The following is a 26,372-nucleotide window of genomic DNA, read 5'->3' on the forward strand; positions in this document are numbered from 1 at the left end:
TCATCACAGTGGCCAAGGAGATGGAGAGAAGCCCGTGCGCAAGACCAGAACACCCTCCCCTCCGGGGTTTCCAGCAACTGGTACCCAAATGCACTGAAAACGTACGAGGATCCTGGCTGCTGGATCAGGCCCATGGCTCACTTAGTCCAGCAGCCTGTTCTCACAGCAGCCAACCAGATACCTGTAGGGCAGTAGTTCTTGTACTCTGGACGCTCAGATTTAATTCATTATGTATCTATTAAGATACAGGTAAACCACCCTTACTGGAGTGAACAATAAATGGAACCAATCAGGGTCATGCAGCCACAAAATTCACCCGTTAAAAGACAGTGAGGATGGAGTAAGAGAAAGTGACCAGCTGAAAATGCCCAGAGTAGGGTTACCAGACGTCCCTGGTTCCCGGGGACAGTCCCCAGATTTGCACATCTGTCCCAGGACAAATTCCATCCCTGGCTAACACAGCAGTTTGACTTCACCCCTGGAGGCGCTTCAGACAGAAGGATGCTAAAAAATATTGTTGATTTTAGTTTATATTTTGTATTAATTTGTAACTAACTGCAATTAGAAATAGAATATTGGACTTAGATGGACCTTTGGTCTGGTCCAGTGTTAGGTTTGGGTGTTAGCTGTTGTGGGGGCTTGGAATCTGTCCCTCAAGGAGTGCTGAGCTGCTTCGTCTCTTCCGGCCTTTGAAAGTAGGCAGTTAAGTGGCTATGTCTCTCTGCTTTGAATCATCTCCTCCTGCCCAGTTAATAATCTCTGCCTGAATGAAAGCCTGTGGAGACCCAAGTCTTCCTCTTCTCCTGGTCAAAAAATGAATCCTTAATTAAACACTGCTTATTAAGAGTCTGAGGGAAGGGTTGCCTACTGGATGGAGAAGAAAAAGGAGCTTGTTGATCTACGCGTTGCTGCCTTGGAAAAGGAAGCTCAGTTCTGGAAACCAGTGTAGAGTTGCCAGGTCAGGAACATCCCAGACCCTGATATTTCAGAAGCCAAACCTGAGAGCTAAGGGCATACCACTGTCACTGTCACAGGTCAGGCACTGGAGATGGAGGTTAATTGGGAGCAGAGGAAAGTAGCCCCCCCGCCTCCTAGTGTCTATGCTGTAATTTGCACCCAGCTCCTGCCAGGCTGAAGTTTCCAAGCTGCATGCAGAGTCTTCTTTATCTCTCTCTCTCTCTCTCTCTCTCTCTCTCTCTCTCTCTCTCTCTCTCTCTCTCTCTCTCTCTCTCTCTCTGTGTGTGTGTGTGTGTGTGTGTGTGTGTGTGTGTGTGTGTGAGAGAGAGAGAGAGAGAGAGAGAGAGAGAGAGAGAGAGAGAGATATGTGGGAATAGGGTTTTTGACACTCAGGTAATGCTTGTGGGTTTCCTGGGGGCATCTGGTTGGCCACCATGAAAACAGGATTTTGGACCACAGTGACCATTGCCCTAATCCAGCCACAGGACTCTTACTACCCTCTTAAGAGCAACCTGAAACTGCCTTTACCTGGTGGAATCCCAGAAAACATTGTATGTGTGTGATCGGTAGGATAACCTGTGATTGGGGTGTGTGGCTTGTTCCTCCCTGTTAGCAAAAGCTAAATAAAGATAGAAGATAAGCAAACATGAACATTTGCTTAGTGGGCTTACTGTAGAAACTGCAGAATTCAGCTCTTCTTGGTAGATATATACATAGATAGAATCTGGAAGGGGCATGCAATTAATTTTTCTCCATAGTACCCATTTTTGAAAACCGAGTATTTCGGAGCCTATTATTTGACTAAACCCAAGCCTTTCTTTGTAAGAAATGCTTTTGTTGAGATGCGATTCAATGATGCCTTCTGCAGTCTTGGATGGCTGCTTTCGTAAGGTCCCATACGATGGCAGGTTTTGTATTTGTGGTCAGCTACAGGCGGAATACATTGTGCATTATTTGGTTAATTTGCCCCTCATACAGGGCATCCAAGAGATCAATTTCCAGAATCTTTGCTTGTACATGGCAGTAGGTACACTTCAGTGCAAATGGTTCAGTTTCTCTTGAGTGTGGCTAATAGCTCAGTGACACACGAAGGCCTGCCTTATGCACTGCCCACAAAAAAAGATTTGTAACAGAGGGTTAGATAACATTGCTGCAAGTTGTTCTGGGGACTGATCTGAAGCTGAGCTAGCTTTGAGCTAGCTGACGGTTTTTCTGACCTCTCTTCTTATCACTGGTGTTTGTTTTATATTATTGGTGTATGTTTTTACTATGGTTGCAGTTTGGTAATTATGAAATTGCCATGGCCTTTGGCTAGCACAATGAGCTTATGGATGGTTATGATAGTATATAAATGGACTCAGAGTAGAGAGACCCAATTTCAAGCTCAGCCATGAAGCTCACTGGAAGTCCGTGACCAGTCAGTGTCTCCTAACCTACCTCACAGGGTTGTTGTGAGGGATAAAACAGGATTGGGGTGGGATAGCCACATATGCTACCCTTGAATTAAGGGTCGGATAGAAATGTTACAAATAAATAGTCATAGTATTATTCTTATTATTCTTATTATTATTCTCCTGCCTCTCTGCTTTCTGCGGTTTAAGAGATGCAGTCGTTCTCAGTCTCTGGGACTGCTTGTTATTGGCTTAGCTTTTGCCCTTTCAGAATTAAACTGCACGATGCAGCAAGGTTCATCTCTCTGGGTATTAATTCATGCCTCGTGGCTGTTCCCGTGCCTGGGGAATCCTGGCAGCATGAACAGACACTGTTATCATTCTGCGCTTCAGGATTTCTTAATGTGATTTTACATAGAATCTGCATTGGGAACGAGGAGCCAGATCCAGCTCTTGTTGAAGTGGGCTGCGAAAGCCCTACAGACTGGAGCGGGTGCCGGATCTGGCCTCTAAGGGCGGTGCGAGCCCGAATCCCCCCCTGGCTTTTTTCTCTGCTGGCGTCTTATTAAATGCACCAGCAAAGTGCGCAGACTGGAGGTTGAGGGGATTCTTTGCAGACAGCTAAAATGCTTGATCTTTTCTGCTCGGCTGCGATTTTGAGGGGGCGCGTTTTCAAAATGTAGGTCTCGTTAGGAAATGATCTAATCCAGCCCACTCCCTTTCCAAAACAACCACCTGCATTACGGAAAGAGGCTGCTGCTTACTGCTAGAGCATCTGTCTTGCATGCAGATGTTCCCATATTCCGTCACCATGAACTCTAGCGAGGGCTAGGAATGTCCAGTCGCAAACCCTGGAGAAGCTTAATCATTTTGTGAGTGAGTTTATTTGGGTGCCTGACCTAGGCTGTAGTCTAACTGGGGAGGGCCGTAGCCCAGTGAAGAGAGCATCATTCTTGCAAGTAGAAGGCCCCAGAGTTAATTCCACGGTCAACGCTAGAACCTTTAGAAGAGGATTGGACCAATTTGTGGTGGAGAGGGCTATCGTGGTGGCTACTATCCACAATGGCTGTGCTGGAAGGCAGCAAGGCTTCTGAAAGACAGGTGCTGGAAGCCACAGGAGGAGACTGTGGCTCATTTGCTCAGGCCATGCTTGCGGGTTTCTGAGCACAATTCAAAGTGTTGGTGCTGACCTTGAAAGCCCTAAACGGCCTCGGTCCAGTATATCTGAAGGAGCGCCTCCACCCCCATCGTTCTGCCCAGACGCTGAGGTCCAGAGCTGAGGGCCTTCTGGCGGTTCCCTCACTGCGAGAAGCCAAGTTACAGGGAACCAGGCAGAGGGCCTTCTCGGTAGTGGCACCCGTCCTGTGGAACGCTCTCCCACCAGATGTCAAAGAGAAAAACAACCACCAGTCATCTGAAGGCAGCCCTGTTTAGGGAAGCTTTTAATGTTTGATGCATTATGGTATTTTAATATTTTGTTGGAAGCCACACAGAGTGGCTGGGGAAGCCCAGCCAGATGGGCGGGGTATAAATAATAAATAATTATTATTATTATCTGGTTGGCCACTGTGAGAACAGGATGCTGGACTAGTAGGGCTATTGGCCTGATCCAGCTGCAGGCTCCTCTCATGCTCTTAAAGGATTGAAGAGGGGAAAACCCTCTTGGACAGCTGTTGCTGGTTGCAATGCTGGGCTGCATGGGTGCTGTAGGGCAACCTTCCTCCATCCTAGCGTCCTCTAGATGCTTTGAACTCCCACCACCCCAATGTATTTCCCAGGTTGGAGAAGCTGGCATAAGGGATCTTCATGTGTTTGCAAGCTAATTGAGACCCAGCTGGAGGCACAGTGGTGCCTCGCAAGACAAAAATAATCTGTTCCGCGAGTCTCTTTGTCTAGTGGTTTTTTCGTCTTGCGAAGCAACCCTATTAGCGGTTTAGTGGCTTAGTGGCTATTAAAGGCTTAGCGGCTAAAAGGCTATTAGCAGCTTAGCGGCTTAGAAAAAGGGGGGGAGCAAAAAAAAATCGCAAGACTCGCAAGACGTTTTCGTCTTGCGAAGCAAGCCCATAGGGAAATTTGTCTTGCGAAGCGCATCAAAAAACGGAAAACCCTTTCGTCTAGCGGGTTTTTCGTCTTGTGAGGCATTCGTCTTGCGGGGCACCACTGCATTTCCCTAGGCGCCCCTCACCGAAATCCAGCCGAGCTTTGGAAAAACATTGCCATCCCTCCCCACATTTGATTCTGCAAAAGAAACTAGCTGGCGACTCGTGCTCCTTGCAGGATCAAGATGTGGCTTCTATTCCAGTGCAAGCATAAACAGGTTTACTCAGGAGCAAGCCCCACTGAGTGCAATGGGACCTGCTCCCTAGCGAGTATGTTGAAGGTTTCAGGCTAAGCATCCTTCAAACCCCCAAAACTCTTGGTAAGCTGGCCTCCAAACCATGGGCATAGGCCAGGATTTTTGGGGGGTGGGGGCAGGTTTCATGTTAGGTGGCAAGAACCTGCTAATTTAAGTATTTTTATTGATTTACTTGATTTAGGTGGGGCAGCTGCCCCCTCTTGGTTACCCCCATGGTCCAAACTCAAAATACATCCACATCTTAGCAATTTAAGAAGCTTATAGCAAGGGGGGCTGTTGATCGATCCAGCTCACGGCTGTCTACACGGAATGACAGATGCTATCCAAGGTTGTCAGAAGGGTCTCTCCAAGCCCTACCTGGAGATGCCAAAGAGTGACACCTGCATGCCTTCTGCATTCAAAGCTGGCCCTCCCCAAAAGCTCTTCTTGAAAGAACTTACTATCTTAGCCGCAGAAAGCAAGGTTTGGAACATGCACAGACAAGCCATCCAGTCTGAGCTTGACAAAAACTTTGGGTTTTTTAAAACAATTCTTTAATTGGTAATAAAACAAATCCTTCCTCGCCAACCTGGTCCCTTGCTCTGCAAAGGCAACAGCCAGCAAGTAACGAGAATTTGGACCAACCTGGCTCCGATGCTTTCAAAAGGGAGGCCTGAGTTATAAAGGTACAAAGCTTCTCAGCCAAGCAAAACACTTGGAAACCCGTGTGCAATTGCGCCTTAAGTCTGAAAGGTACACACGGGGCCTCTAGACTTGAACTTGGTAGTCAAACGCTGCTTACGCACGACTGTGTGCATCGAAAGGAGACGTAAGGAACTCTCACTGCGCACAAGTACAGAATCCAGTCATGTCGTTTGCAGAGCCACCCTGAAACTTCTCAGTATCTGCACTGAACAGTTTGTTCATTAGAAATTGCAAGTTTTTGGCAGTATGGGCCCCCAAAGACTTTATTAATTGTGTGGCGCTGGTTTTAAATGCGACACAGTTTCCTTATTTCAAGGCGGATTCACCTTTTTATATAGGGTTTGACTGAGTTTTGCATTTTAAACCAGGGGTGGAGAGCCAGTGACCCCCCAAAAAGCTGGACTCCCGACTCCCGTAAGATGCAGCCAGCATGGCCAGTGGTGAGAGATGATGGGAGTTGCAGTCTGGCAACATCTGGAGGGCCACAACTTCCTCACCTGACTTTGGTGATGTTCTACAAATCAACAACGGTGCGCTTGTCATAATCTCATCAGTCGCTCCTGGCTTGGGCATCTCTTGATTTTCTTATGTGAGTTTTAGCTCTGCTTTGATTCCCGCCCCCCTTCTCAGATTTGCATCAGAGCTGTCTTCCTCCAGATGAGTTTCATACTAATCCCTACATGACGGTGCCAGTTGAGCAGGAAGACATGGTTTTTTTTTTGCAAAGTGGCCTTTTAAGTTCTTGGGGTCAGGGTCGGGTCGGCAGGGTCTAGCCCTCCCCAAGGATCAATTCCATTTTGGAAAGCTGTCAGTAGCAATCTGCTTCATTATCTTCCGTATTCCCTGCAGCGGAGAGGATATCCTGCAAGAGCGACTGGGGGCTCTTTTCCAGGTGATCGCTGCTCCTGTCTAAAGATCTCTGCAAACCCTCCAGGTCCGTCGTCTCTAAGAAAAGGATCAGGCACTCTGGATCCTGGGAAATCCTTTTAGCCGACTCTCCAACAGGAAGGATCAGTTCTTCCCTCTGTTTCTCCTCCCGCTGCTGAGATGTGCTGCCCAGTTCCAAGCTGCTCTCCTCCAGGCGACTGTCTTTGCAAATCTTGGATTTCACGGCTAAAAGGATCTCGCAGGCTTTCAGTGCCACTGGCCTGTCACAGTCATACAGGGCTCCAAAGAGGAACTCAAAGAGCTTCACTCGGCAAAACGCCTCCAGGAATTTGAGGCGACGGGCAGCCTGGCTGGCAGGTGATGAGTCAGCGGCGTACGGGCAGTCGGAGAGCCCAAGCCGACCAGACATTTGGCCAGCAAAAACCTTGGCCAGCTCCAAGCCGCTGACCTTGACTTCCCAGTCCAAGTCTCTGTCCACGGCTTGGATCGCTCTGGAAACAAACTGCTCAGGGTCAGCCAGGACTTCCGGGTGGCCGTCCCGTAGCCAGTCAATGAAGACACGGATCACAGCTCTGCGGGGGAAGCCTTCGGAGTCAGCAGACAGGATTTCCTGCAGGCGAGCCCCAACGCTGGCCTTGAAGGACAAGGAGAAGAGATGGGGGGGATCTGAACACTGTTTGCAAGCTATGCTAAGTGGGGGGAGAAACCCACATCTTGTTAACTCCCGCGACACCAGGGAAACATGGTGCACATTCTTCCCCTACCAAAGCAAACCCATTCTCCTTATACAAGTTAGAAGTTAGATCAGCCTCAACCAGAGCCAGGGCCTTTTCAACACTGGCTCATGAGACCAGGGCCCTGCAGGATCTGATTTCTTTCTGCAGGGCCTGTAAGACAAAGTTGTTCAGCCTGGCCTTTGGCTCGGAATCAATTTGATTCCCTTCCCCTCTTTCTTTTTTCCTTTCTCCTCCTGTGATGGAGCTCCTATTTGGGGACTTCCCTGGCTTTTTTCTGGCTCATGTAGGACCAGTCTGGATAGTTAGCCTTGAAAATTTGACGTTTTCATCCCCAAAAAAGTTTTTGATTTGAGTTTCCATTGAAATGAGGCTGCATTTTAATGTTTTAATTTTAATGTTGTAGTTTAATCTTGTTTTTTTAAGTTGTATTTCAATCAATTTGTTTTTATATCGGTTGTTAGCTGCCCTGAGCCCGGTTTTGGCTGGGGAGGGCGGGATATAAATAAAATTTATTATTATTACAGCCAAATCCATTCTCCTTATACAGTCAAAACCACCCCCCACAAGGTCTGCAGAAATACAAAGAAGTATTTGCAGGGTGTGTTAAACCCTAAACCCTCAGTGAGGACTGAGTGTGCTGAGTGGCCATTTCATGTTGGCTGATTTTGGGGGGGGGAGGGGGTGAAGAGAAAACCAGAGGGAAGAGAGACTGGAGTATTCTGGCAAAGGCCATGGAACGCTGAACAGGAGTACTGCGCCCTGCAAGGTTTCATACACCTGGCAGGGATGCTTTAAGTTGAGATTCCTGCACTTCAGGGGGGTTGGTCTAGATGACCCTCGCGGGTCCCTTCCAGCTCTAAGATGCTATGATTCTAAAAGCACTTTGAACTGAGCCCAGAAACTCAAGAACTAACCACTGCAGTTGGTGTAAGATTGGTGCGATGAGCTCCGATTGCTGCACACCTACTGACCTCCTAGCAGCCACGTTTTGTTTCAATATCCTATCTATTGCTTCATAGTACAGTGGTGCCTCGCAAGATGAAAATAATTCGTTCTGCGAGTCTCTTCGTCTAGCGGTTTTTTCGTCTTGCGAAGCACGGCCATCAGTGGCTTAGCGGATTAGCACTATTAGCGGCTATTAGCGGCTTAGAAAAAGGGGGGGGAAGGGAAAAAAATCGCAAGAACTCGCAAGACGTTTTCGTCTTGCAAAGCAAGCCCATAGGGAAATTCGTCTTGCGAAGCACCTCAAAAACGGAAAACTCTTTTGTCTAGCGAGTTGTTCGTCTTGCGAGGCATTCGTCTTGCAGGGCACCACTGTACAGTCGTACCTTGGAAGTCGAACAGCCTAGCTACCAACGTTTTGGCTCCCGAATGATCAAAACCTGGAAGTGACTGTTCTGGTTTTCTAATGTTCTTTCGGAAGCCACACGTCCGGCGGGGCTTCCGATTGGCTGCAGGAGCTTCCTGCAGCCAATCAGAAGCTGGGCTTTGGTTTTCGAACGTTCTGGAAGTCGGACGGACTTCCTGGACGGATTCCATTTGACTTCCAAGGTACGCTTGTATTTCTAGGCTGTCCTTTCAGGGGAAACCCACCTAAAGCAGCCCTCCCCCCCCCAAACAGAGCTGTAGTCTTCCTGTCTGAATGCACCCCCCCCCCGCCTTGCCGCGTGAAAAGGCAGGGACAAATACGTGCTCAGCAAAGAGGACTGTACCTCTTTGTGGCTACCATTGTTCTCTGAGCCGGGCTTCTTCGAGACAACGCTAGCAAGCAAGGAAAACTGCCCCAAGGCTTCCACAGCACTAGCTCGCACGTAGCTCTCTGGGTCGGCCAGGAGGCCCTCTGCCAGCGGCAGCACTTCCGAAGAGAGAAGCTCTTGCCAGAACCACTCCTGCCCTGTGTAGAGATGAAAACAAAAAGGGGGGAAATAAACAGTGCCTGATCCCGTCAGCCCTCTGTCCCTGCCATTAAAGCAAATGCCTGGCCCCGGACAGATCTTGCCAAGAGCGCACAGGCTTCCTGGGAAGGCTCACAGTCTCCAGACTGCCCCCCGCAGCGCACAGAGGTCATAATTTGCTCCATCAGATGTACTGCTGCCTGGAATCCTGAAGAGGGAAGCGCTCCACACTGCTGCAACGTTTTGTTGCAGCCGCTTCTGGTGTGCATTTAAAGTCACCAACCGGAATGGCTTTAAAACAGAGCGACAAAATCATGGGGGAATAAAGCTGTAGATGGTTTGTCAATTTCGTGTGAATGGCGCCGTTGTGAATGACAAGCGCCACAGCTGGCACGGCGCATATTTGGTAAATGTGCGCACAAATTTGAAAGTCCTTTAGTGAAACAGTAGGCATACATTTCGGTAATACCTAGGTATATATGTATTTTGTTTTTCTAGCTCGATCAAAATTATTTATTATTTTGTAACAGGTAGATAGTGAAGAGCTTAGGTGGCTTCAGCGGCGGACGGATGGCGTCCCCTAGAATTCGGCGCCTGGGTGCCCCGCACCCCTTGCACCCCCGGGTAAAGACGGCCCTGTCTCCTGTTTTAGCTCATCAAGCCCATTGACGGTTGTGGACTCTCCTTCCTTGGAGGTTTCTAAGGAGAGGCTGGATGGCCGTCTGTCATGGATGCTTTAGCTGAGATTCCTGCATTGCAGCGGGTTGGACCAGAGGATGCTCAGGTCCCTGCCGCTCATTCTATGCTTCTAAGGCAGACTGCTCCTTCGTCACCCAGCTGTGCTCCCTGCCTACAGGTTCTGCCTTCCCTGCACTTACCTCTCAGGCGCTTCATCGCTTGCGTGAGATGCTCCAGGGCCGAGTCGCGCACTTCCCAGCTGGGGCTGTGCATGCGCTTCTGCAAGACGGGCAGCATGTCTGCTCCAAGGGGGTGGGAGACAGAGGGAGGGTCACAGACAGAACTGTTGCTGCTTATGAAACAACGTCAAGTCTGTTTTACACATTGTGAGTCAAGTCCCATCGAACTTAAAGGGGGTCACTTCTCCCCCCTTTTAAATTTAAATTTTTGATTTTATTTTGATAAATTTATAATCATAAATAAATAAGAATAAAAATGTGCTCCCCGCCACCGAGACCATTCCATTGTAACTACCCAACCTCCCAAAATTTCAACACCTCTTGTGATGGTTTGACCCTTTCCGCTTTAATAGTACAAATTCTACAAACACTCTCCGTATCTCCTCAAAATAATTTCTCCTGCGTATTCCACATCTTACCTTAACAGCACATGTCAATTTATCATTAATAGCTATATCCCACACCTCTTTATACCGTTCTTCCATTTTATATTCTGCTTGCCCCTTCCACTTCCTAACTATCATAACTCATGCAGCTGTCAATAAATTTGTGAGCAAGTCCTTCACAGCCTATATACCTTCCACCCCATCATAAATTGATTATAATCAATTATAATATTATAATTGATTACAATAGGACAGCACTGTAAGTTACAACCCCATCTGCATCTGGGGGCGAAGACAAGGGAAAGCCCCCAGGCCACACTGAACTCTTTGAAGGAAGATGAGCTAAAAAGAAGGGTAACAGTGTGGCGTTTTTTTACAGCAGGTTCATGCTCTGGGTTTGAGATGCCCCACCCCTGCCATAAATAAGAATCTCGTAAGAGCCCTGCAGGATCAGGCCCATGGCCCATCTAGTCCAGCATCCTGTTCTCATGGAGGCCAACCAGACACATGTGGGAAACCCGCAAGCAGGACTTGAGCACAAAAGCCCTTTCCCCTCCGGCAATTTCCACCGACTGGGATTCAGAAGCCATGCTGCCTTTGACTGTGGAGGCAGCCCAGAGCCATCTCTCCCTTCAATAATTTGTCTACTCCTTCCTTCAGTATATCTGAAGGAGTGTCTCTACCCCCATCGTTCTACCTGGACACTGAGGTCCAGCTCTGAGGGTCTTCTGGTAGTTCCCTCCCTGCGAGAAGCCAAGCTACAAGGAACCAGGCAGAGGGCCTTCTCGGTAGTGGCACCCTGTGAAACACCCTCCCACTAGATGTCAGAGAGAACAACTACTACCAGACTTTTAGAAGACATCTGAATGCAGCCCTGTTTAGGGAAGCTTTTAATGTTTGATGCATTTAATATTTTGTTGAAAGCCGCCCAAAGTGGCTGGGGAAGCCCAGCCGGATGGGAGGGGTATAAATAATAAATAAATAAATTATTATTATTATTATTATTATTATTATTATTATTATTATTATTATTATTATTACAGTGGTGCCTCGCAAGACGAAATTAATTCGTTCCGCAAGTTTTTTCTTCTTGCGAGTTTTTCGTCTTGCGAAGCACGGTTTCCCATAGGAATGCATTGAAAATCAATCAATGCGTTCCTATGGAAACCGCCTTCAGACCAGGTCTGGGGACAGTCTGTCCCCCGGCCTCTTCTGAAGGCTGGGGGGGGACAAGGGCTTTTCTTCCCACCCCCAGCATTTTAAGAAACCGAGGGACAGCAGAGGCCTTCTCCGCTGTCCTGGGGTTTTTTAAAATGCTGGCGGGCGGCAGCGAAGGCTTCGCTGCCGCCCGCCAGCATTTTAAAATCGCACCGGGACAGCGGAGGACTTCTCCGCTGTCCCAGGGTGATTTTAAAGCCCCCGGGAAGGCAGGCGGGGGGGAGCAAAGACTTTTGCCCCCCGCCAGCCTTCAGAAGAGGTCCAAGAAAGTCTTTGCTCCCCCCCGCCTGCCTTCAAAAGCCGTCCGGGATAGCGGAGAAACGCGCTGCGTTTCTCCACTCTCCCAGGAAGGCAGGCAGGGGGGGAGCAAAGACCTTTGCCCCCCGCCGGCCTTCAAAAGAGGTCCAGGACCTCTTCTGAAGGCCGGTGGGGGGCAAAAGTTTTTGCTCCCCCCCGTCTGCCTTCAAAAGCCGTCTGGGATAGCGGGAAGCGCTTCCCTGCTATCCCGGACCGCTTTTAAAATGCTGGCGGTGGGGAGCAAAGCCTTTCGGCCCCTGCCGGCCTTCCTGGACCTCTTCTGAAGGCCGGGGGGGGGGGAGAAAGGCTTTGCTCCCCACCGCCAGCATTTAAAAGAGGTCCCCGGAGATTTCCCTATGGGCTTTCTTCTTGCGAAGCAAGCCCATAGGGAAATTCGTCTTGCGAAGCAACTCGCAAATGGAAAACCCTTTCGTCTTGCGGGTTTTCCGTCTTGCGAGGCATTCGTCTTGCGGGGCACCACTGTATTATTATTATTATTATTATTATTATTAAAGCGACCTGGGTTGGTGACCATCGCTGCTTCCTGTTGGGGGGGGGGTGAGTTCCGTAGTTTAGCTTCGTGCTGGGCAAAGAAGTACAGGGGTACCTCGGTTTAAGAACAGCCCTGTTTACGAACAATTCAGTTTACGAACTCCGCAAAACCGGAAGTAGTGTCCCAGTTTGTGAACTTTACCTCAGTCTAAGAACAGAATCTGAACGGTGGAAGGGCACTGGCGGCAGGAGGCCTCATTAGCGAAAGCGCACCTCGGTTTATGAACAGTTTCGTTTTAAGGACTTTTGGACTGGATTCAGTTCGTAAACTGAGGTACCACTGTAATTTCTTTTCTCTGTCCTCAAACTTCCAGCACTCAGATTCACCGGATGTCCAGTACACTGGCTGTAATGCTCTTTAGGCCAGAAACAGGCTTGCAAATTTACCTCTGAGAAACTGTTTGTGCCGCTGGAAGTCGCCGGCAGAGTCAGATGCTTCCGAGGTGCTTGGAAGCCACTTCAGCGTCGCTTGGAATGCCTTCTTCAAAACCTGAAAGAGAGAAAAGGGGAATGTCCTGAAAGAAACCCCCCAGGATGACCAACATCCTGGTACTTTTACTCTGGCCGTCCCCAAATCACTCCTTTTGCAACCAAGAACCAATGTGGTGTAGCAGTTGGAGGGTCTGGCTGCTACCTGGGAGCCCAGGGCTCAAATCCCCTGCTCAGCCATCAATGAAGCTGCCTGGTTGGCCTTGGGGGGGGGGGCAGTCACTGCCTCTCTATCTAGTCTCCCTCACAGGGTTGCTGTGGGGATTAACGAAGGAGGGAGAGAAAAACCTTCCCCACCTTGAGCCCCTGCTTCCGACTCAAGAATCCATACTTACAGCAGGGCTGCTATCTGGACTCTTCAGGTACACAAGGAGGATGTCAAAGATTTGTTCCATGACTTCGTCAGAAACTGAAGCTAAAACACACAGAGAAGAACAGCTGGGAGTTGTTTTATTTACTTATTTATTTGCTTTGTGATTTATACACTGCCCTTTAACCAAAGATCCCAGGGTGGTGTACAACACTAAGGAAAAAATATATAATCAGGAACTAAACGGAACTCTGGAACTCACTGCGGCAGCTACAAATATGAATATGTGTGTCTATTTTAAAGGGAAGGGTGGTTCAAACGAGGGGGGTGGTCCTAGAATTGCCCCCCCACCATTAAAAATGCAACTCATTTTGCAACCTGTTGTGTTTGTGTTACGAGCTTCAAACGTCTCAGGGGCTGCCGCATGGAAGATGGAGCCAGCTTGTTTTCTCCTGCTCCACAGGCAAGCACCCAAACCAATAGCTTCAAGTCACAAGAAAAGGAGATTCAACTAAATATTAGGAAGAACTTTCCTGACAGTAAAAGCTGTTTGACAGTAGAAAAGACTCTCTCTGGAGGTGGTGGGTGTGGGAATGTTCAGGGAGGCAGGAGAGGATATGTTGTTTATTAATATCCTTCCTAACTTGCACTAGCAAGTTCTATAACTTAGCAGAGTTTTAACATTCCCCTTTGAACAGAGGGTAGCTGGTTGCCAGCTTGTTTAAGCTTCTCAATATAGATTTCTTGTAAGATCCCTTATTTTCCTCTTAAAAGAATAAACACGCCACAATCTTGTGTTAAATATATAAAAGTAGTTTACTCATATTCTGTCCGCAGTTGGATCCCAAAAGGCAGACTAAGTTACAAAGATGTATACATGTGGATCTACTCCATATGGGGGGTTAATCCCAGTGATTGCAGACTGGCGGTCACTGCAGTTCACACGATGAAAGGAAGATGGAGAAGGAGGGAGGAGGGCTGTGTGCCTTGTGCTTTTGTTACCTGCACAGGTAAGGTCACGCCCACCTCTTGTCACATGCAAGAGGAAATATGCTCCAGTCCAGGAGGAAACAGGAAGTTCAGACTGGCTGGGCCATACATCCCCTTGCATGTCCACTCTAGGAAAACAAGGAATGTTGTATTTGACTGCTCCTTCCTTCTTGGAGGTTTTTAAGCAGAGGTAGGATGGCCATCTGTCAGGAAGGCTTTTGTTGAGATTCCTGCATTGCAGGGGGTTGGACTAGATGACCAATGGGGACCCTTCTGACTCTACAATCCTGTGAGAAGCTGGAAAGGACCATCGAAGGAGCCCTCATTCTTCCCTTGCCTCCCAGGAGGTTTCTTGCAGGGCCGCGGTCACCCTGGAATCAACAGGGAACACCTCACCAGCAAGGGAGGAGGGAGAAACCATTGACCCCCTGCTGGTGAGGCTTGCTGACCTCCCGGTAAAGCAAAAATTCGATCTTCTCCTGTTAGGCAAAGACCACAAGACGACCCGGATTGTCGCCAGATTCTGCACACAGATCTGTAGGCGCAGACCATCCCCCGATTCAATCTAGTTTGTTAAGAAAATTCCCAAACCCAGATCCACGGGCGACTTTGGGTCATTTCTCTAAGGTCGTCTATTTTAAAGTTTTTTATGTGTTTATATGCCTATCACACTTTTAAACTTAAAATCCATTGTTGTATATTGTTTTAAATGTTTGTTTTGCTATTGGGATGGTAGTTCCATTTGTGTTTCTCAAGCTGGTCTCTGACCGTAATAAATTTCCTGTACTTACTTGCCCAGCGAGACAGAGCTCCCAGGAGGCCCAGGGCTGCCCGCTGAACTCGGAAGCAGCTGACCAGGAAGTTGCCGATCTTAGCTGCCAGAGGGGAGACCGGAATGGCGAGGCCAATGCAGAACTGCAGAACAGTCACCACGGACTGGAGCAAAGGCTTGTGGGGAAACTCCACTGCCAGAGAGGCCTGGTGAAGAAAAGGGATAAATGCAATCTCAGCCAATTTGCTAGAGGTGTCTTATACACAGGCTTCTGGGTATGCTGCAGCCCCACTGCACAGGGGCAAAATTTGGTAAGGAAGCCAGAGTTCAGCATCTCAAGAGTTTCAGCTCGATACTGCACAAGGATGGTACATTTAAAGCCTGGGGAGCTGATTTTTCCTCCCCTCTCCAGCAGGAAAGGCTCCCAGCGTGGCTTACAAGTATTAATAACAAGAAAGTCCCTGCCCACTTGGCCTATAATGTAAAAGATGCAGCACAAAAGGAAAGAGAGAAGAGGAGGGAAGAGGAAAATAAGTGAGTACAGGCACCAGTTCTTAAAAGTTCTTCTAATGACCTTTTCCCTATAAAAAGCTCAGGGAGAAGGAGGAGCCAAAGGAGGCTGGGTCTTTGCTTATCTAGATCTTACCACATACTGGACTTCCTCCAGATGAGCCAGAGTCTGGCACAGGAAGCTGACACACGAGGCCCTGGAGGACAGAAGAGACTCCACAGTGGCAGATTCAGGCGGCAAACCTGGAAGTGGAGAAAGGGAAGCCGGAGGACACCAATAGAGCAAAAGGCTTCTCTGAAATGGCTAGTAAAAGCAGACTTCCCCAACCTGGTGCCCACCAGATATTCTGGACTACAACTCCTAACAGCTTCGGCCAGAGCAGCCTGGCTGGGGCTGATGGGAGTTGTAGTGTAAAGCAGTTGTAGGGTACCAGGACGGCAGAGGCTGGCTAAGCGAACGCAGGGGGGAAGAAAGTTAATTTTTCTCCAATGCCCTCCCAAACAGAAGGGGCAGAATCCACCTGGAACATTCCAGCAAGGCCTGTTGTTCTTTGGATCGGGGCCCAGGCGAAGTATTTCAGGGCCTGTTAACTGTACTTTGCTCCCTTAACTCACCCATTCCACTTAATGCAATATGTGCACATAAGAAACTCGGAAGTTCCTGCTGAATCAGGCCTATGGCCCCCCCTAATCCTGTACCCACAGTGGCCCTGCAGATGCCCCCAAGGGAAGCCCAAAAGCAGATCCCGAACACAAGAGCCCTTTCCCCTCCTGTGGCTTCCAGAAATTGGTATTCGGAAGCAATTGCTGCCTCCTACCGCGGAGGCAGAGCATAGCCACTGTGGCTGGTAGCACTGAGCTCTGAGGCCGGATCCTAACTCAGCAACGCACCTGGGAACTCTAAGGATGGAGAAGCGCCTCTCAAGACACAGCCCATTGGCTGCAGCAAAAGGCCCAGACCTTGCACCTGGATTGCCTGTGGGCTTGAAGGAGGAGAGGGAGCAGGTTAGGTCTCTCTTGCATCCGCAGCAAGGCAGCATCTCTGTGGTTTTAATGTAGGTTATGATACGATAATCTTTATTGTCATTGTCCCATACAGAACAACGAAATTGAAAAAAAACTACACCAGACATTCAAAAACCCACAAGACTGCAATCCCAGCCTGGTTAGCCCCCTAAAAACTCTGATAGGTAAAGGTAAAGGTACCCCTGCCTGTACGGGCCAGTCGTGACCAACTCTGGGGTTGCGCGCCCATCTCGCTTAAGAGGCCGGGAGCCAGCGCTGTCCGAACACACTTCCGGGTCACGTGGCCAGCGTGACGAAGCTGCTCTGGCGAGCCAGCACCAGCGCAACACACGGAAACGCCGTTTACCTTCCCGCTATAAAGCGGTACCTACTTATCTACTTGCACTTAAGGGTGCTTTCGAACTGCTAGGTGGGCAGGAGCTGGGACCGAAGGACGGGAGCTCACCCCGCCGCAGGGATTCGAACCACCGACCATACGATCGGCAAGTCCTAGGTGCTGAGGTTTTACCCACAGCGCCACCCACGCCCCCAAAAACTCTGATACCCCATAATTAAATACAATATACTCCCATAGAGACTACCTTACACTGCGTTTAAAACCCAAATCGCATTTGGATAGAAACTGTTTCTCAGGCGGCTAGTCCTAGTCTTTATAGCCCTGTACCTTCTTCCAAAAGGCAGAAGCTGAAAGAGATCATTTCCGGGGTGCGCACTATCCTACACTATCTCTGCAGCTTTCTTATGACACCTGGAAGCATAGATTTGATCCAAGGTGGGAAGAGTGCACCCAGTTATTCTCTCCGCAGTCTTTACAACCCTGGACAGAATTGCTTTTTCCCTGACCGTGAAGCTCCCAAACCACACACACAGACCATAAGTTAATACACTCTCAAAAGTACAATGGTAAAATGCCATCAACAGATCCTTTAAGAGATTATTTTTCCGGAGGATTCTCAGAAAATATAACCTCTCCTGTGCAATCTTCATCAGGTCTTTGCTGTTTTCTCCCCAGGTTAGGTCATCTCTCAACTCCATTCCCAGAAACTGAAACACCGAGATCTGTTCCACACACTTCCCCTCAAAGCTTTATTCCGTATATTAATGCAAATGCATTCACCAACGCAATAATCCCGCCTTCCCCAGCCAGGTGTTTTGGGTATCTGCCCCACTTGCAATTGCAATTTGTGAGTGGGGAGAGGGCGGGAGGGCAGGAGAGGCAAGAACAGCAAGGAACATGCAGCTCTCTCCTGTGCTTGGGGCACAATCCTTTGCCATTTTAGTCAGAAGTAAGTTACATTGCTTTCAATGGGTCTTACTCCTCAGCAAAAGTTACACTGGGCTGCACCCTTAGACTTCGTTGCACCTGCAGGTGAAAGCTAGGAGGTTAAGCATGGCTTCATAGAAAAGGCCGGCTTGAGGAGGGATTCTGGTGACTGGGAGTGGCCGCCGAGACCATCATCATTTTTAATTTGTATACCATGTTTCTATCTTACAATACTCAAGGTGGTTTACAAGCTGAAGAAACAAAAAAATGTACCGATACATCTTATAACAATCTAATGCAATACAAAAATGTGATAATAAAACATAACGCTGGTCCTGAAAGACCTACACTGGCTCCCAATACATTTCCAAGCACATTTCAAAGTGCTGGTGCTGATCTTGAAAGCCCTAAATGGCCTCGGCCCAGTAGACCTGAAGGAGCATCTCCACCCCCATTGTTCAGCCCAGACACTGAGGTCCAGCTCCAAGGGCCTTCTGGCAGTTCCGTCACTGCGAGAAGCGAGGTTACAGGGAACCAGGCAGAGGGCCTTCTCGGCCTGTGAAACACCCTCTTGTCAGATGTCAAGGAAATAAACAAGTGTCTGACTTTTTGAAGACATTTGAAGGCAGGCCCTGTTTAGGGAAGTTTTTAATGTTTAATGTTTTATCATGTTTTTAATCTTCTTTTGGGAGCCACCCAGAGTGGCTGGGGAAACCCAGCCAGATGTGCAGGGTATAAATAATAAATTATTATTATTATTTTATCTGTTAAAGGAAAACAAGGTCAAACAAAATACTTAATGGTTTGGGCTTTAATGTTGAAGGGAACAAATCCCTACCAGGCTTCCAGTTTCAGGAGTCCCAAGGCCAGAGGGCCCGACTGAGTGAGGCTCAAGGTCTTCAGAGCAAGTGCCACCAGCTTCCAGAGGCTGCATTCGGGGCAGCCGAACGCAGGAGACCTACAGGAGGGAGGAAGATGCATTAGTGTGTGAGCATAACCTTTAGATATGTATTTATTCTTGCCAGCAGTCTGTCTCAAGAGACCATGGCGTGTGCCTCTGGGGGTGAAATCAAACCGCTGGAGAATCGCAGCACCTGCTGTGGCTGCAGAAACCTGGAACTCATAACTTTTGCCTCCTGTGCTGTTTTTGCTGTGTTAGCAGTGTTGAAGTGACCTCCCTAGGCACAATCTTGGGCTATGTGTCTGGAGGTCCTGGGCTGCCCAGGCAACAAGACCCGTCCCCCTGGCCAAGCCTTGCTGATGAGGTCCAAAGGAAAGCAGAGCAAGACATTTGGCACCAGCTTGGCTGCAGGAGTTGCAGGAAGGAGGAATACAAGGCGCCATTCCAACAGTCTTTGGGACGCCACTCCTGATTTGTATAGGGTTTACTCCTCAGCCTTTTTTTCTGCTAAAGGTATCCCACAAGGGAATGGAGATTTAGAATCTGAGTTTTCTTTCTCCTAGATGGGTGGCCTTCCTGGGGGCGGGTGGGGCAGGTGGAAGGCCTCTCCCCAAGCCACCCTACTTCATAACTTTCTTGCTCCAGAGCATTTTTGCCTGGCTGGGTGGGATGTGTCCCTGACCTCTGATGATGCCTCTTGCTTGCTTGGATGCAGGATAGAGAGCCGTGTGTGAGTGTGTCCAGAAACTGGCCTACTCTATAAAGGTAAAATTGACACCTGCTGCCCCGCCCACTTTTGCCTCTGGCCCCACCCACCACTAGCTTGTTGGTCCCAGAAGGTTGCCCCAAAGGGATGGGAAAGGTTCTCTGAAGGAATGACCACTGGTGGTGGAGAACACTTCCACCCGCAGACAAGCCATAGCTGTCTGAACCTCATACCCACTATCTAACCTTTGGCTTTCTCAGTGGTCTGCTGTGCCCTGTCTGTGACCTTTGTCTCCTTTGTTATACATTGTTCAAGGGGAAAATGACACAGTGGAAACAGGTGCCAAAATAACTTTGTACCCCCCCACAATCGCGTGATTGGAAGACGTGTAAAGGGCACAGTCCAAGATGTATCTGACTGGTTTTGCATATTGTGCTAATAAAAAGAGCCTCAGCAGAGCTAGCTGGCAGCTTGCCTGTGCATAGCTCACCTGCATTACCAACTCCCGCCTCATGCCTTCACTTCAGTTCTACACAATAGGTTCCCACCAATTAGCAGCATCTCCCCGGGGTTTCTGGTCGGTGGTCTGGAAATGTCGGAGTCTGAATTCGGGAGCTTCTTTTGGCAATGCAGCTGCTGGACCACAGGTGTTCCTCTTCCCCAATGGCTCCCAATTCTATTCCAAGCATAGCTCAAACTATTGGTTTTAACCTTGGAATACTTCTTTGATATAGATCAAGGTTGGGGAACTGGTGGCTCTCCAGCCATGGCTGGATTACAACTTCTATCTTCCCTGACCACAGGCCATTCTGTCTGGGGGCTGATGGAAGATGGAGTCCATCAATCTCTGGAGAACCACAGAGTTCTCCATCCTTCGCCTCCCCTTGCATTAATGAAAGCCACTGTGCAGGCACCTACCTTGCCATGCTGAGGAACAGATCCACCAGCTGGTGCCCAACTTGGAGCAGCTCCTCTGTCAAGAGGGACTCCACCGTTCCCGCGATCCGCGACCAGAGCAGTTCAGTCCAGGCGTCCTGGTTGTGCTCAAACAACGTCGTCAGCAGCTGCAAGGAATGCTTGGCCCGGGAGGCCGAGTGGGATTTGAGGGACTCTTCGACACGAGCAACTATCATTCGAGTGCAAGCCGGCCAATCGCAGTCCATCGAGCTGAGGAGGCGAGAGGGTTCGGACTGAACAGAGAAGATGAGCACGCGAGCGAGAAGGCGGTTGGCTCCTGAAGCAACAAACAGGCTCGGGTCTCCTTGGAGAGTGAAAATCACATCTAGGGAACCTGGTGTTGAGGGAGACAGAGAGAGGAAGATGCAGAATAATTTTGTAATGAGGTCCATGAGGAGGAGTGGCTTAAGCACTGGGCTAGGACCAGAGGGGAGGGTTCAAATCCCACACTCAGCCATGAAGCTCACTGGGTGGCTTTGGGTGAGACACTGTCTCTCTCAGCCCGTCCTACCTCACAAGGCTGTTGTAAGGATGAAACAGGGAGGAAGATAACCACGTACACCACCTTGAGCTCTTTGAGGGGAAAGGTGGGGTATCAATGTGATAAACAAAACAAAAAAAGAGAAGGAGAATAAGAGTTTGGACTTGGTATCCCACTTTATCACTACCCGAAGGAGTCTCAAAGCGGCTAACATTCTCCTTTCCCTTCCTCACCTACAACAAACAGTGGAGCTGAGAGACTTCAGAAAAGTGTGCCTGGCCCAAGGTCACCCAGCAGCTGCAGGTGGAGGAGCGGAGAATAGAACCCAGTTCACCAGATTACGAGTCCACCGCTCTTAACCACTACACCACACTGGCTCCCATCCAGCGTTTTCACCTGGGTGATGCTTCCCTTGTGCGTGTGGGTGGTGCTGTTTTGGCTACATAAGCAACAGGACTTGCAGCACAAACATCGGAAAGGGAGAAAGCAAAAAGGGGCAGCTTTCTTCTGTTCAGCAGCGTTTCTCCCTGGCTAGTGAGCTCTATAACCCAACAAATGACCCTACTAGCCATAAGGGGCAGGCCGACCCAGAAAACGAGTAGCCCAAGGAAGGCTGGGGAGATCAGAGTGCTGCGGCACGAGGCCCAAGACAAAAGTCCATTTCTTTCTCGTTGTTACAAGCCAGACATCTGCTCTGGAATTATGAGGGTGATGATTTACATGTCAGAAGCCATCAGGGCACATGATGCTTCACAAAAGACAAGGCCTTGCCCCTAGGAGCTTACAAACCAACAGAGGAGAAACAACAGAGGAAGGGGAGCCCAGGCAGCAGAGGGAGACGGAGTGGGAGAAAGCCTGTGGCCCTCCAGAGGTGGTTGGACTACAACTCCCAGCAGCCCCAGTGAGTGTGAGCAACCGTCGTGGATGATGGGAGCTGTAGTCCTACAGCATCTGGCTCCCCAACCCTGCAGGTTTGGGAACTAAGATGTTCTCAACAGGATTCAAAGGACAGATTAGCCATGGGTGTTCAGTTTTAGGAAGCCCCACTGCCTTCCTTTAAGTGGGCGGCCACGATTCAGCAGCAGATCACCTCTCTAGTAAGACAAGACAGAGACTTATTTGAAAACCCTGGACAGATGCCGCTAGGCAGTGTAGAGAATACTAAGCTGGATGGACCAGTGGCCTGACACAGATGCCTCTCATGTCTCAGAGGCAGGCCCAGGTACGTTGTGTAAATTCTGGCGCTTACCAGAGTTGCACAAGAACTGGAAGGCGCTGTAGTGCTGCAGCATGCTGTAAACGCCCTGCACCCAGCCGCTCCGGATGGTCATGTCTTCCCACAATGCACTGCTCAGAGGCCCCGCTTCTCCAAAGGCACCAAAGACGACTTCTCCCTGCTGAAGGGAGAACAGGAGAAAGCGGGAGATTCTCACGGTCACTGACCTATGACCAACGTCCATTTCTGCATGGGGGGAAATCCTGAAACATATGCAACCTAGTGCTGCTCTTTTGTGCTTTTTAAAGGTAAAGGGACCCCTGACCATTAGGTTCAGTCACGGATGACTCTGGGGTTGCGGCGCTCATCTCGCTTTACTGGCCGAGGGAGCCGACGTTTGTCCGCAGACAGTTTTTCTGGGCCATGTGGCCAGCATGACTGAGCCGCTTCTGGAGAAACCAGAGCAGAGCACGGAAACGCCGTTTGCCTTCCCGCAGGAGCGGTACCTATTTATCTACTTGCACTTTGACGTGCTTTTGAACTGCTAGGTTGGCAGGAGCAGGGACTGAACAGCAGGAGCTCACCCCGTCGCAGGGATTTAAACAGCTGACCTTCTGATCAGCAACCCCAGGCTCTGTGGTTTAACCTACAGCGCCACCCGCGTCCCTTGTGCTTTTTTGGTGGTTATATTTTAAGGGCTGGACCGATGGGTCCGAAACCCTCAGTGAGTTAGGGGCTTCCTCTGCATGTAAAGACAGGCTCTGGTGGATGGAGCGAGCAAGACCAAGAGTGGGTCCAACGGTCAAGATGGCAGTTTCTGCAGGTGCTGTAGAAGGAAGCGAGGGGCAGATGGGGCTCGTCCACCTGGGAAGAGAGCCCATTCAGGGGAAGGAAAACTCAGGTCCGAACTGCCTTGCAGGTTCAGACTGCCTTGCGGGGTATCTTCAGGGGAAGAAAAGGAGTAAGCCCTGCATAAATCTGGAGTTCCTAAGATGGCTGGGTGGCGCCTTGTACGCTTCCATCCAGAAACTCCTGCAGCCAAGCTGGTGCTTAAGACTTTACTGACCTGCAGGTGTTGGAAACTACTTTCAGAGGCAGCAAATATCCCAGTGAGCCTCAGGACAAAGGAAAGGATGGTGGGATTTGGCTCCTCTTGTCTGAGCACAGCCAGGACCAGCTCCTTCAAACACGGGTTTTCCTCCAACAGCAGCAGGCTGGATCCTGGGAGGGGGGAAAGAGGGGCCAGCAGGGAATGACCAGATGTTTAGTTAGAAGACAAAACGTACGTAGTGCAAAGCCTCTGCGGTCTACTCAGACTAAGCTGCCTTGCTTAGTCTTCTCTGCACTGACTCTCCGTATTTTAAGGCAGGGGATTTCCTCAGCCCTACCTGGAATCACAGTCTCAACCTATTAAGAAATTTTGCATGCCCCAGCCCTCCACACCTTATACCCTCAGGAAGTGCTTCCTAACATTTAAAGCAAAATCTCCTTTCTTGCTATTTGGACCAGCTGCTTTGAGTTCTCTGGAGCTCCAACTTTGCTCCATCAACTACAACAGGCTTCCTCAATCTGGTGCCCTCACTACATTTTATACGACAACCCCTATCATCCCTGATAGTTGACCATGCTGGCTGGAAACTGATGGGAGTTGGAGTCCAACAACATCGTGGGTGGGTGGGCAGATTGCACCAGGCAGGGGAACACTGGTTTCACTTTCTGTCTTGCCAGAGTGGTGCATGCTCTGGTTATCTCCCGCTTGGACTACTGCAATGCGCTCTATGTGGGGCTACCATTGAAGGTGACTCGGAAACTGCAATTAATCAAAAATGTGGCAGCTAGACTGGTGACTAGTAGTGGCTGCTGAGATCATATAACACCAGTCCTGAATGATCTTCATTGGCTCCCAGTACATTTCCCAGTACAATTCAAAGTGTTGGTGCTGATCTTAAAATTGCCTCAGTGCTGTATACCTGAAGAAGCGTCTCCACCCCCATCGTTCTGCCCGGACACTGAGGTCCAACTCTGGCAGAAGTGAGATTACAGGGAACCAGGCAGAGGACCTTCTCAGTTGTGGTGCCTGCCCTGTGGAATGCCCTCCCAGCAGATGTCAAGGCAATAAACAACAATTTTACTTTTAAAAGACAACTGAAGGAGGCCCTGTTTAGGGAAGTTTTTAATGTCTGACACTGTATTGTTTTTAATATTCTGTTGGAAGCCGCTCAGAGTGGCTGGGGAAACACAGCCAGATGGGCAGTGTATAAATAATAAATTATTATTATTATTATTATTATTCTGCTATCACCTCTTTATGATTTCTTTTCTAGGTTAGATATTTGTAAGTGTTGAATCAGGACCTGCGAGACCGGGGTTCAAACCCCCACTCAGCCATGAATTACACTAGATGACCTGCCTCTCAGCCTAACCTTCCTCACAGGGTTGTTGTGGGGCTTAAATGAAGGGGGGAGAGGGAAAACCATGTATGCCACCTTGAGCTCCTTAGAGAAAAAGGTAGGATATAAATGCAATAAATAAACCATTTCTATACCACTTAACACCAAAATCACAAGCCCCAGAAAGAGATCCTGTGGCCCTCCAGATGTTCTTGGCCTTCAGCCTCCATCAGCCGCAGTGCAGATAATGAATAGTAGATGGTCATCCATCCTCTGTTTAAAAACTTCTAAGGCAGGACAGTCCACCACCTTCCAAGCTGATGGGATATGGGGGGCCACATGGTCTCAAGGCCCCTTGTTTTGTTTTTTTCAAGAGGTGGGTTCCTTTCCACACATGTGTGTGACGCTTTAGAGAAGCCTTACAAAATAAACATCTAACCGTGGAACTTACCAGTGTTGATCAGCATCTTAAACCAATCCAGCAACTTTTCCAAACAAGTGTCATCTGAAAGGGGGTGCCTTGGATCTGCCAGAATCGTACATACTGAAGGCAGAAGTTGAGAGCACTTTCTATCCATGGCGAGTCTCAGTTCTTCCGCTCTGTTTTTTTCCTCATGAAAGAGTGTAAGAACAAGGCAGAACCTACAACGCAAAAAACATGTTGTTTTTGAAGAGGAAACTAAACCGGAACATGGGATCTTGCATTTAAATCTAACGGCCCAACTGTACTCAAATGACAGCAAAGTGACCTGGTTTCACTCACTCTCACTTAGGATGGGACCCAAAGCTACTGTTTTGAGGGCTGTGGAGGAGGACTTGACCAAAACTGGGGAGCATCAGGGGGTGGGACACACGGGTTCCATTAAGTTCCCCTCCTTTCCTGCTCCGTGATCAAAGCATTGCAGCTCAGTGCTGTACCTGCTTACTCGGAAGTAAGGCAGCAGCAGCAATGAGTTCAGCTTGAGTTTATTATCAAGTACAGTAAGTGCACCTCTCGGAGTCCCCTAGGAATGCAGCTCTCCGCACGCACAGCTCGGCCGGCGCGATCAGCGTTTACTCAGAAGTAAGTGCCACCGACTTCCACAGAACTAGCCTCCCCAACAGTTTGTGCGCCTATCACTTCTGCTTTAATTGGGAATAAGCCACAGGAATCTCTGGAGAGTTCACCAAGCAAGCACGCAAACGCCGCGATCCTGGAGAGGAACCCCGCTGAACAAAACGGGACTTGCTCGCCGAGCAAACGTGGCTTGGATCGGGTTGCAATAAAATCCCCGCGCGCTGCTATCGCAAACACCTTACCTGCCCCGTTTCCCTTCCAAGCGCTACTGGGCATGCTCAGTTCATCTCCGGCAGTGAGCATGCTCAGTAGCGCAAGCGAAGCCTCCCGCATTCCTGCCTTGCCAGCACTTGGCATGAGTTTCTCCAGGTTCGCGAGCCAAAGCATCTGTGGAGAGGAAGGAGAGCCTTTTTTCAGAGGCGGGACTGCAGGGCATGGGTTGCACCAGAGGGATCTGCCGGAGTCGGGTCAGAGAGGTTTATAAAGAGAGAATTTCTCCCACCTCCAGATGTTTTGGACTACGTCTCCCATCAGCCCCTGCGACTATGCCCATAATGCCTGTGGTAGCTTGCTGGGGCTGATGGGAGTCGTAGTCCAAAACGTCTGGAGGGAACCAAGTTGTGGAAGACAAGATGGCCAAACTTGGCTTGCCGGCTATTTTGGGACTACAACTCCCATCATCCCTAGCTAACAGGACCAGTGGTCAGGGATGATGGGAATTGTAGTCCCCAAAACAGCTGGAGAGCCAAGTTTGGCCATCACTGACGTATAAGCTAAACAAGCTATAGCTTAGGGCCCCACTCTCTTGGCGGCCCCCCAAAAAATTAAAGGGAAAAAACCTGGGTGTACATTTCCAAAATATAAGATAAAAAACAAATAAAATAAAATCTACATACAGCAACAGTGTTTTGTGTTGTGTCGGCTATTTGTTATGTGTGAATGGTTTTAGATACCTATTAGGTCCTTAGATAACCATATAGCATATATTCAACACAAAAAGCAGTGACAATTTGTTGTTGACAATG

At 49.2% G+C, this 26,372-nt stretch overlaps 2 protein-coding genes across 4 annotated transcripts in view; one reads left to right on the forward strand and one right to left on the reverse strand.

The window, feature by feature from the left end:
• CARD11 (caspase recruitment domain family member 11) overlaps positions 1 to 26,372 on the forward strand; it is a 313,312-nt gene that overhangs the window by 196,903 nt on the left and 90,037 nt on the right. The gene's annotated exons all lie outside the window — the stretch shown is intronic.
• BRAT1 (BRCA1 associated ATM activator 1) lies at positions 5,215 to 25,714 on the reverse strand. 3 transcript variants are annotated; one of them, XM_081889149.1, is made up of 14 exons: positions 25,590 to 25,714; positions 24,742 to 24,932; positions 22,967 to 23,121; positions 21,934 to 22,081; positions 20,165 to 20,537; positions 18,478 to 18,597; positions 16,241 to 16,332; positions 15,486 to 15,592; positions 14,859 to 15,045; positions 13,103 to 13,182; positions 12,666 to 12,768; positions 9,787 to 9,885; positions 8,726 to 8,907; positions 5,215 to 6,910 (listed from the first exon to the last, which is right to left on the reverse strand). In XM_081889149.1, the coding sequence occupies exons 2-14, from the start codon at positions 24,866 to 24,868 to the stop codon at positions 6,197 to 6,199; spliced, it is 2,487 nt and encodes an 828-aa protein (XP_081745275.1). In that variant the 5' UTR covers positions 24,869 to 24,932; positions 25,590 to 25,714; the 3' UTR covers positions 5,215 to 6,196. The 3 variants fall into 3 exon arrangements, with proteins under 3 accessions (XP_081745275.1, XP_081745273.1, XP_081745274.1); XM_081889147.1 differs by lacking the exon at positions 25,590 to 25,714 and adding an exon at positions 25,282 to 25,583; XM_081889148.1 differs by lacking the exon at positions 25,590 to 25,714 and adding an exon at positions 25,209 to 25,583.

This window comes from Podarcis melisellensis, assembly GCF_964234715.1.
Source record: "Podarcis melisellensis genome assembly, chromosome: 14".
NCBI lineage: Eukaryota > Metazoa > Chordata > Lepidosauria > Squamata > Lacertidae > Podarcis > Podarcis melisellensis.

Excerpts from the sequence above, each read along its gene's own strand:
- BRAT1 (XM_081889149.1), bottom strand. The coding sequence starts at position 24,868 with ATGGATAGAAAGTGCTCTCAACTTCTGCCTTCAGTATGTACGATTCTG. Across the intron at positions 15,593-16,240 it reads TCCATCCTTAGAGTTCCCAG|GTTTGCCGCCTGAATCTGCC; the intron begins GTGCGTTGCTGA and ends CTCCACTTCCAG. Across the intron at positions 15,046-15,485 it reads TGGAGGAAGTCCAGTATGTG|GCCTCTCTGGCAGTGGAGTT; the intron begins GTAAGATCTAGA and ends TTTCTTCACCAG.